This window comes from Aythya fuligula, chromosome 6 (assembly GCF_009819795.1).
Source record: "Aythya fuligula isolate bAytFul2 chromosome 6, bAytFul2.pri, whole genome shotgun sequence".
Classification (NCBI taxonomy): Eukaryota; Metazoa; Chordata; class Aves; order Anseriformes; family Anatidae; genus Aythya; species Aythya fuligula.
The window spans coordinates 17663552-17674873 of NC_045564.1; the positions used below are offsets into that span (position 1 = coordinate 17663552).

Below are 11322 nucleotides of genomic sequence, written 5' to 3' on the forward strand. Positions count from 1 at the left end.
GCGCTGGGCGGCCGGGGCCCGTCGGCGGCGCGGGGCGGCGGGCGCCGCTCATTGTTCCTCGGCCGAGCCGCGGCAAACAGGAAGCCGCCTCGGCGCGCGGCGCCCCCCCCGCCCCCGGCGGGTGAGTGGCAGCCCGGGCGGCCGGTGCGAGCGGCGGCGGCGGCGGGGCGCAGCCAATGAGCGCGCGCGGCCGGGCGTAGGCGGGAGTTCCGGGCTGGCAGGCGGGCGGGCGGGCGGCGGTGTCGGCCGGGCCCCCTCTCCCGCTGCAAGCCCCACCTTTCGGCTTTCCCGCACCGTCAATCAAAATAGGAAAAAAAAGCCCGGAGTAAGGCTCGGGCCGCCGCCGCCGCTTCAGCCCGCGAGCACAATAAGCATGTCCCCGGCGGCGGCCGCCTAGCCCCGGCCGGCGGGGCCTGCGTGCGAGCCAGCCAGCCCGCCCGCCTCCCTCCCGCGCCGCCCGCCAGCCAGCCGGCCGCTCGCTCCCGCACCATGACCGGTACGTACGCGCCGCCCCGCGGGGCTCCCCGCTGCTGCTCCGGCCCTGCGCGTCCCCCGCTCCGGCCCCGGAGCCGTCCGTGCGGTGGCGAGGCGAGAGCGGCACTGAGAGCGGCAGCAGGAGGAGCAGGGGGAGGAGGGAGAAGAGGGGCAGGGGCAGCAGCACGGGGAGGAGGAGGAGGAGGAGGAGGAGGGCTCCGTGCGGGAGGGCGGGGGGAGCGCTGGGGTTAGGGGGGGGGAGAGGAGGGAGGGAGGGAGGGAAGGAGAGGAGGGAGGGAGAGGAGGGAGGGAGGGAGGGGGTGATCGCTCCCGTCAGTGACTCTCCCCTCCCCCTCCCCGCTGCGCCCGCAGCTCCCGAGAAGCCCGTGAAACAAGAGGAAATGGCTGCCTTGGACGTGGACAGCAGCAGCCACGGCGAGTATCTCCAGCACGGCAACGGCGCCGCCTCGGCCTCCGCCGCCGCGGCCGCCCCCCAGGTAAGCGCAGGCCCGGCCGGGCCGCCCGCCCGCCCCCCCCCCCTCCCGGCCCCCGGCTCCCCCCCCCGCCCCGGTGACACGTCGGGAGCGGGTGCGGGAGCCGGTGCCGCCGCCGCCGCTTCCTGTGTGCGCGCCTGCGAGGAGCCCGGCCGCCGTCCCGCACTAACCGCCACCCACTTTCTCTCCCTGAACCCGCCCCTTGTGGGTAGGACGCTCAGCCGTCACCGCTCGCTCTGCTGGCGGCCACCTGCAGCAAGATCGGCCCGCCGTCGCCGGAGGAGGATGAGGCCGCCGCCGCCGCCTCTCACTCTGCCGGAGCGGTGAGTGCCCGCCCCGCCGCTCTCGCACGGCCTGCCGGGGGGAGAGACAGCACAGCCAGCCAGCCCGCCCGCCCGGGGGGAGGGACGGGACACACGGCACTGCCCGCCCGGGGGGAGGGACGATAGCAGGGCCGACCTGCCAGGAGAGGGGTCCCCGGGCTCCCCTGCCTCTCCAGGAGGAGCCGGGCTCCCGGGAGGAGGCGGGAGCCTGGCTCCCCCCTCCCCCGCCGGCGGCGGCGGCGCCTCCGTTTACTTTCAAAACCGGGGGCAGGCGGGAAAGTCGCCCTCCCCCGGCCCTGGCACCGCAGCGGCTCGCCCGGCGGGGCCGGAGGCGCCTCACCTCCACCTGGGCGCACCCCCGGCGGCCGGCGGCCCGGGACGGCGCGGCCGGGCGGGAGCACAAAATGAAGGCTGCCTCGCCGAGGAGGATGTAGGGCGAAGTAAAATGGCTGTTAGACAACCAGCGCGGCGGCGGAAAGCTGCTTCCTGTGTCGACGCTGCGCTTTCCAGACGCAGTCGCCACGCGGTCTCGCCTACCGCGGGCTGAGTTTCTGCCCTTATCTCGCGGGTGCCGTCTGCTCCGAAAGGAGCCCCGATGACCTTGGGACCTCGCGTGACGAGATGGATCTCGCGCGCCAGAAATTTATTCCCGTGGAGGCTAGTTTAACCATCTCCATAACAAAAGCCTCCTATCTGCCTCGATCGGTTGACCTAATCTCTCCTTCTGGCTTACGCTCGTAAAGCCAGCAGAGATGGGGCGTTTAAAAATAAATGGTATCTAAAAATATGGGTATATGGAAAGGGCGGATCCAGAATGCCTTTAAAAATGACGTGACAAGGTCTTTTTGGCCTTACTACTTGGGAAATCACGTATACTACCTCTTCTGAACAAACAGGGCTTTAAGACAAGAAACAAAGCTCTCTTTTTTCATTTTTTTTAAGCAAGTCTGTTTTTATTTTTTTTTTATTTTTATTTTTTAATTGCTGTACGAAAGCCTACGTTTTCATGGTTCTGGAAATTGGCGAAAAAATCTGCATGGCAGATTGGCACTGCCAGACCTTTTTGTTACGCATGTCAAAACGTTAGTGGTAACGTTAAGCTTACTAAACGCTCAAGTGCTAAACTTCAACATACTGTATATTCATCTGTATGTTTCAGCTTCCTTTTCCCTTCAGGTAAAGGAAGAATGTAAAAATAGTTGTCTGAGGTCATGTGGCATATTGCAGCCTAAGAACAGAACTTGAAAACATATTAAAATTCTTCCCCCCCTTTCAAATGCACTTTCTGCCGAGCCTGTTCATGTTCTTAAGCTGTAGTCTTTTGAAGGCCTTTGTAGATGTTGTTAAGTGTCTACTGCCTCTAAAACTTGTTTCATAATACCAGATGCATATGGTGCTGAAAAGTGGGATGTCGGATCTGTCTCTTGCATAAACACACACATCAAAAAATGAACGATGCTTAAATGATGGTTTGCTTTCCTATATCCACCTCAAGGTGGTTCTCATTATAAAGCTAGAAATGTGCGTCTTGAGTGGGTTGACTGTTCAGCATGAGCAGCGGTGCTGGAGTGCTAGTACAGGACAAGACAAATAGTTCCTAATAGTTCAAAACAGGAAAATAGGTTTTGAAATGTCACTTTTTCACTTCTCTTAGGTTGATGTATGAGGGGCTCTTCAGGGCAAGGCAGAAACAATTTATGAGAGGCCAAAACCTTAGTTACAACGATATACTAATAGAGGTTTACTCACTAGTCTGCATACGTGCATGTAGGCCTCTCCAACATATCTGCCATGAGTTAGGTTATACAATTCTGGTAATTTTTTTCTGCTGTAACATTGCTCTTGAATGATTCAGAATATTTTGGATGGAATCTAAATATAAATTGGAGGAGATGTCTATGGTAGCTGAACCAGACACTGGAGTTAATTAAGATGACCTTGATTAAGGGAGGGGAGGGAGGGAAGTCCCTGAGATGTGTTCCTCGTGAAAAAGAATGACAAAAGAGTTTTGATGAAATACAGATTTTTTCTGATCCCTGGAATGCATCTTGCTGGGGAGTGGGAGAAGGAAGGAGGAGCTAAAAACGCTTGAATTGTAGATGCCTTGTAAGTCATAGGGAAAATGAAGTCTATATGCGGGGACGCAGGCTTATTGTCTTCATGGGGTTTCTGGTGTTCCTCCCTTTCCCAGGCTTACAGATGGATCGGTTTGATACGTGCATATGGGTGGTGGTGCCTAGTTTAGCAACTGGGAGGTGATCCTTTCCCAAAGTTTTCCACACCTGGATTGTGGTCCAGACTGCTGAAGGTCTGGTAGGATTCTCAAGCCATGTAAATGGATAGTTGAAGATAAGCAAGTAGGCATTTGCTTTTAGAGGCACTCAAAGAGCTTTTATGTATGAGGATAGCAGTGCTGTGTTTTAGGGTTGTTTTGTTAATGCTTTACTGACATTCGCTTGGTAGGAAATGGCAGGGCTGGAGCCAGTATGCTGGACTAGCCAGTTATTGCATGCTGCTTTCCTGGCTGAAATGGTATGCTGCAGCTGCTCCCCAAGAGACCAGGAGAATGATTTAAAAGCAACAGCAACAACAGAACTCCCATAGGAATGTGGGGAATATCGTGTGTCTGGGATTTGGGAAAGAGCCGGAGCAAATGTGGTCGTGTTTGCTGTGATCTAGTTGGCCCTGCCTTGAGCCTGGGGGTTGGACCAGATGACCTTCAGAGGTCCTCTCCAACCGAAATTATTCTCTGTCTGTGTCTGAATCCAGGCCTGCTGTTGGAGCAGACAACACTTTTATAGCACTGAAAGGATTAGCGTGGAAATACAAAGACTTACCGAAAGTGGCAACTGCTTGGTATGGAAAGCAAGTGAAGAAGATAGGAGAGGGCTTAGCTCCGTTGCCTACCTTCCATCCCTCTGGCAGGGAACTAACTGCAAAGGCTGTCTCTAGTCCACAAGGTTTTCGGCTTGGCCTAGGATTCTGATTAGGGCTATATTTGCTTTTGGATGGCAAAATATTAGCTAGCATTACTGTTGATCCTGCCATTGTGTGTTGATGGGGACTGCAGTCTTTCAACTTAGGCTTTGCTGCTGTGATTGGTCCTGCGTACAACCATCTGACCCCGGTGCTTTGTGTTTTGCCTGCTTGGTTTTCATTTAAATGTAGATGGCCTTGAGTTTGTGGCCTGCTTACCTGAGAATCACTTCCTCCATTGCATACTGCTGTATCCATGGTTTGTTCAAACGCTCGCCATGGAAACTTCCGCTCAAATACTGCTGACCACTGGTGCGTACGAAAGTCTTGCTGGGATGGTGCGCCCTGCTGCCTGACCCAGAGTGACAGCTCATGTATCCTGACCTCTGTGGATGCCTCTCTTTCCCTTGGGAATTTGAAGTCTGAGAAGCTTTAATTTGCTTTTTCACTATTTATCGTTGACTAATAATTCTACTTAAATGTTCATATTTAGGATTATTTATAGCTAAACGAAAAAGAATCTAGTTTCATTCCAGTTTAAACATCTGCAAAGATTTTAGCATTAGGGGAAAAGGAGAAGCAACGTGGAAGACAGCAGAGCCGTGCATAGAGGAGAAAACGAAAGAGGAAACATTCTAAAATTGCAGTCTAACAAAGTCTTGGTCACCTGCAAAGCTGTATGGTAACCAGGTGTGTGTGCGCTCTAATTTCATTGCAACGCAAAGCACAAACTACTCCTTTCAGCTACCAGGCTCCCAGGGGTCATTGTTATGGTTGTGCCAGGCATGGCTGGGATAGGTGAGGATAGAGCCCAAGACCGATGGGAGCGTGGGGTGGGAGGGCTGGAAGGCCCAAGAATTAAGAACCGTGGCAGGCTGGCTGAGAAAGCTGTTGACTCTGACAGCTGCCAAAAGATGGGAGCTGTCAGAGTTGACTGCCCCAGTTGCGGTAGGTAGTTGCAAACAGTGCGTTGCAGGCTGCACTTACTCCTCAGTTTTAAAAAGAAAAAAGGCTGCGGAGTGATTAGTATGTATTGTTGCTTACCAACAAGATGTTAAAAACATTTGTAGAGGTTAATAATTAGCAATGTGGGGAAGATGAGTGTCATTTCTGGGCTGTAGACAAAACATTTGTTTGCATATTTTACAAATAAAGGTTAGAGTGTTAGAAGACTGCTTTGGTGTATCTTCAGCTTGAGAATTGAGTATCTGTGATTCACAGAATTTAATGAAAATGTTCAAGTCCAGTTTATTGATGCCTCAGAACATTACTTTAACCATTTGAGAAGCAACTGGCTTCTAGAATCTCGTTCTAGATGGAAATAGTTATAGTGCTGGTAGGACAGAGAAATACGAGGGTCTTGCAAATTTTGTGTTTTGTAGTAGTCAAAAATACAGATGAGCAGCATGCATGTTATCCATACCTCTCAGTTCTCTGGCCAGTATCATGGTTTTGAGGAAGCTCCAAGTTATCTTGACGTCCATTTTCTCTTTTATGGGTGATAATACAGCTTCCTGAAGCTGTGTTTCTAGAGGTGAACAGATGCACTAGAATGTATTTATTCACAATCTATCTGGGATTGTCCAGCTTCTGTTTTATATTTTTGCAAAACAGAGAAGTTTCAGGTAGAAAGAGTGCCTAATCGTTTTGGCCCTAACCGTTTTTTCCCCCTTGCTGCTGCCTGGGAGCTCATCCTTTAAAATGTTCTTTAATCTTCCTCTTCCAGTTAAGTCTTCCTAGTCCTCGGTCGGAGCCAAGTGTAGGGGTTTCTCTTCTAGTGCTTTGAGGATGTTTGTAAATTTGGTTTTATTCTTCCCTGTGGTATTAGAGAAAGTATAATTTGACTTAAAAAAATAAATAATTTTTAAAAACAAAATGAAACAAAAAGTTCTGACCCTTAGACTAATGCAGGAAGAGTGAGATTTCACAGAAATATTTCATAGAACAATTGAGGCTAGAAAGGACTTCTGGAGACTGTCTAGTCCACCCCCTTGCTTAAACCAGGTCAATGAGAGCAGGTTGCTCAGGACTGTGTCCAATAGCTTTTGAATGTCTCCAAGGATGGAGACTCCACAACCTCTCTGGGCAACCTCTGATAGTGTTTAAATCACCCTTAGTGTTAAAAAAAAAAAAAAAAGTCTTCTCATATTTACACAGATTTCCTTGCATTCCAATTTCACCTGTCACCTCTTGTCCTGCCACTGGGTGTCACTGAGAAGAACGTGGCTCTCATCTTTTTTGGAGCCTCCCATCAGATATTTATAAACATTGCTAAGACCCCTCCCCAAAGTGTTCTCTTGGAAACACAAAGAGCCTCAGCTCTCTCATCCAGTCTTTGTACATCAGTCTCTTCGTACGTCAGATACTCCAGTCTCTAAATCATCCTTAGGCCCCTTGGCCGGACTGGTTCCAGTATGTCCATTCCTTTCTTGCACTGGGGAGTAAAGAACTGGACACAGCACTCCAGATGTGGCCTCAACAGTGTTGACAGATTACCTCCCACAGCCTGCTGGCCTGTGCTTTCTAATGAAGGTGATCTTGGCCTTCTTTGCTGCAAAGGTACGTTGCTGCCTCGTGATGAACGTGCCCACCAGAATCCCCATGTCTTTTCCTGCAAAGCTGCTTTTCAGCCATTTGGCCCACAGCCTGTCCTGGTGTGCGTGTAAGTTATTCCTCCCCAGGTGCAGGACTTCACATTTCTGTATGTTGAAATGTCAGGTTCCTGCCAGCCCAATTTTCCATCCTGTTGAGGTCCCACTGAGTAGCAGCAGAACCATCAGATGTATCAACCACCTGATCGGTTTGGTATTAACTGCCAGCTTGCCGAAGGTGCACTCTGTCTGATCACCTAGGTAACTGACTGGTGAAGAAGTTAAACAGCCTTGGCCCCAGTATGGACCCACTGGGGTACAGTGACTGGCCCCCAGCTGGACTTTGTGCTGCTGCCTGCAACCTTTTGAGCCTGGCAATGCAGCAAATTTTCAGTGCACCCCGCTGTATGGTTGTCAAGGCTGTACTTCATCAGTTTGGTGTCACGGCAGGAGGCTGTGTCAAAAGTCTAGCTATGATAGCTGTAAAGGATATCCACTTGAAACCTCATCTACCAAGCCAGTCATCTTGCCGTAGAAGTCTGTCAGGTTAGTTAATTAAGCATCATTTCCCCGTTGCAAGTCCAGGCTGACTGCTTCTGATGACCTTCTTGTTCTTTATGTGTTTGGAAGCGGTTTTCAATTTGCTCCATTGCCTTCCCAGAGGTCAAGTTGAGGCTGACTGGCCCCAGGTCCTCTTTCTTAACCATTTTGATGATCTGGTAGAGCTTTCAGCACCTAGTTGTGAAGGCATGAGGAAAATGCGTAGAAGTTTGCATGAAATTGTTCAAAATTTTAGTTTGGCATGCAGTTACATAGCATTTAATACATATATAGAGGTTAATAATTAATAAATGAAGTTACATGCAGTCTGGTTAAAAACGCCTACTGCAGCTTTCTAGTTTTTACTTATGTCAAGGCCGTTGTATTGTCCTAATATAGACAGGTTCTGGACTTCTGGTGATTAAAAAGAATTTATTAGAGTTTTGGGCCCAATTGTCCATTCTGAGCAAAATGATGTGGACCCTCCTTAAATGAGATGGAATTAATGTTAAATGTGTTTTGCCAGATTGGGATTGTTTTTTAAAATAATATTTTAAGCAGCCCGTGGTTAATACCTCTTCCCTGAAACACTCTTTTATTTTCTAAAATTTTGCTTTGGAAAAATGTATTTCTCTGAATTGAGTGCTTCTGAAACATGCATCAGAATTAATTTGCCTTAACAAGCTTTGTGTCATCTGAACCACAGTGACTACTGTTAAGCACGTTTTTAACCTGTGGCAAATACAAGATAGAATGTGTTAGCTCATACCTTAATGAGGGAGTTGAAGCAGGTGCATTTTATCTTATATTTGTAATAACCCAAGAATGCACAGATAGTTTATTGTAGCTTGGTAAACACATGGTATTAAACTCCTGCATTAGCGCCCTAAGTCTTTCATAAAACAACAATTTGGATGAGGCACTGGCCAATCTTGTTCATTAGGTATGTGATTTTTAAGTGTTTAGGAGCTCCTGACTCATCTGTCCACCTCTGCTTGCTTGTTTGCTGATGCTTTTACTCCAGGACTGAAGGGGGGAAAATTGAGCTTCTGAGAAGTGCAGCCAAAGACAAGCCACCGTAGACTGGTGCAGAGAAACTTCTGGAGTTCTTTAGGAGCAGAGAACTCATGGTTAATGACTTATGTCCAGCTGACCACGTTTGGCTTGTAGAAATGCAGATGCCTACACCATGTAGCAGTTACCACAGGGATGGTTTTACTTTGATTGAAGGCCTTTTATTTTCCCCAACTCAACTCCCATCCCTCAACATGCTTTAGAGCACTTTGTAAGGGTATTTTATCTACCTTGTGTGTTTCTTTTCTCCTTCCACATTCAACTTAATGTTGCTTTGATATTCTCTTAAAAAACAAACAAGACCATGACTGCATTTCTATTTATCATGACCCCTCATTCTTCAGGCATGAGAGTCTTGGCTCAGAGACATCTCTTTATTTTACCGCCAGGAACTTACACAAGGCTTGTTGAACCAACAGACAGGCTGAATAGCAGTTGTTGCTCCCACTCTTCAGTGGCACTTGACCTTCCTTCAGGTGGACATACCACTTGATTTTAATTCTTCCTGTGCCCTGCTCCAGCTACTCTCTTTGCTCTGTTGCTGCCTCTTTCTCTTGCTTCCTACTGCTGCTTCCAGCAAGCTCCCAGTTGCTTCCTGTTCCCTCCTCCTTGGCTAAGCGGTGCTGGTGCTGAGCTTTCCTCAGATCTTTGTCCCTTCCTCTTGACACACAGTTGGGATTGCAACTGTCCAGCCTGCCCTTAAAGGAGCAGCTTCCACAGAACTGCTGCCTGCGTATCAGTCAATAAGGAGAAGAACTGTTGCTTTATCTATACTCTCGAAGTGTTTTTCACGGATGGCCGAGACACAGCAAACAAAGTATTTTATTTAGGACTGCACTGTAAAGATGAGTGAGTGGGCTGTAGATGTTGCTGCTTATGCATCAGTGGTAGAAATTTGAGTTACTAAAATAATTCCTAATTGCTGAGGATGCAGTGAAAGATGACTACTCCTTTTAGCAGGAAAAGGAGTCCAGTAAGTGTCCTGCTATCTCCAGAGTCTTTGAGAAAGGGTATAGCAGTCAAGCTTGTTACGACAGGATGATGACCAGTTGAGGTTAGAAATCATCCTCAAACACTCTACCATCATACAAAGTTTTTGTTCATGCTTTAATACTAGTAATTTTGGTAGCTGGCAGATAGCTTCTTGAAAACCTCGCCCTCTTTTTGCCCCTCCCTCCTCATGATTCATCTGGTATTCTCTGATATAGCCAGCTGTAAGGGCAATGTGTGATCAACTGGCGTTTCACCTATTATACATAGCGATAGCTTTGTATCCACATGCATGACCCTCCTAAACTTTTCCGTGAACTGGCAAGTGCATCTGTTAAGAGAGTGCCTGTACTGAGCTAAAACCCTAACGGAGCAGGATTTGGGGGAAGATTTCACTGTGTCACAAATAGGTGAGGAGAGGTGTGTGCCCAAGGTAAAAAGACCAAAGGTCATTGAATGGGATGTGGAAATCAATGTACATTTAGGGAGGAGTGGAAGAACATGGTAGGTCATCTCTCTACCGTGAAGGAGGCAGGTTCCCTTTGAACAGTTTCTGTAGGGGATGCTCTTATGTACATACATGCTGTTGCTCATGAAGTCAGTCTAGTTGTAGAACCAAACATCACATGTTTAGGTTACATAATCTTAAATCAGAAAGGAGTAGTATTTGCAGTGGTTTCCATTAATCTTCCTTTCTCTCTTGTTCTAACAGTCACTATCAGCATGTTGCATTCCACGTTTATTTTATGATAGCATGCATTAAACATATAATGATCATATTTTTGCTTCTGGTATTTTCTGAATGCTGTTTACCTATGACTTTTATTGTTCTTTTGATACTTCATAAAACTTCCAGTTAACAAATGTTTCTATATTAGCAGATTGAGTAGTTAGGAACTTTCTTAGCAGTATTTCAGCAACCAGTACCTATTTGTAAGTAATAATTAAACACAAGAATATAAAGCTGAAGTGGTAGTAGAGGAAAATGGACTTTTTTTTGCCTTTTTCTAGATAGGAAGGTGTAGTTTGGAATATTGACAAACATTTTTGTAATCACGTAAATTACAAGCTTATAAGACTAAAGGATTTAAAACTGTTCTTTAAGGCGAAGTGTAATCAGTATAAGGAAAAGGAAATAGTAGGATGGATTATCAAGACCCCTTTTTCTCTTTCTGCTCCTGGAAGCATTAAGGCCATAAAATTAGTTTTGTTTTGGTGATGCTGTGTCTATTTACTAACAAATTACTTGAAGGATTCTGTATCTATAAGGGTAAAAGGAAGGCTTGCATTTTTTTCTTTATTGAAAGTTTTTATTTGTACAGCTCTTGAGAGGAATGTAGAATCGAGATGTGGGTTTCCTTATTGGAAAAGAAGCTTACCAAGAGCAGTAAAACTATTATAAAAGGAAAATACTTCTTAAGCTTGAGTGTTTTTTAATATGTAAACGTTTTGGTGTTGCTGCTCAGAATAGGATAAGAAACTGAAACTAGAGACGTCCCAGCCTACGTCGTAGACTAAATTCACTCTGATGCGTGCCACAGAATTCATTCATGCTGGCTAAATCTCAATGCCATGCTAGAAGAGAATAAGCTGGGTGCTATATTTTGCATATCCAGGTTTTATTCTAAAGGAAGTTGGCATGCAGCATTAGAAGGAAGCTGCGATATGCTCCGGTAACTTGTGTAACAGGAGCAGTCATGGGATCAGTGCAGAAGGACAAGCCAGAGCTTTTCTTTCTACCTACTGTGGACTCTGCCAAAGAGACAAAATTTGTTTCACAATTAAAGTTTAATGAATTGTAAGGCAAGTTACTTACTTTTTGCTAAATATTAAATTGTTCCATTGGTTTACCGTAGTGCC

The 11322-nt window shown here is 47.5% G+C and overlaps 1 protein-coding gene across 3 annotated transcripts in view; it reads left to right on the forward strand.

The window, feature by feature from the left end:
* The first annotated feature begins 241 nt into the window (after positions 1-241).
* SP3 (Sp3 transcription factor) overlaps positions 242-11322 on the forward strand; it is a 35543-nt gene continuing 24462 nt past the window's right edge. For all 3 annotated transcript variants that reach the window (XM_032190069.1, XM_032190070.1, XM_032190072.1), the window contains exons 1-3: positions 242-496; positions 847-971; positions 1181-1291. In XM_032190069.1, coding sequence (XP_032045960.1) covers positions 490-496; positions 847-971; positions 1181-1291 — 243 coding nt within the window. In that variant the 5' untranslated portion in view covers positions 242-489. The remainder of the gene's footprint in view (positions 497-846; positions 972-1180; positions 1292-11322) is intronic.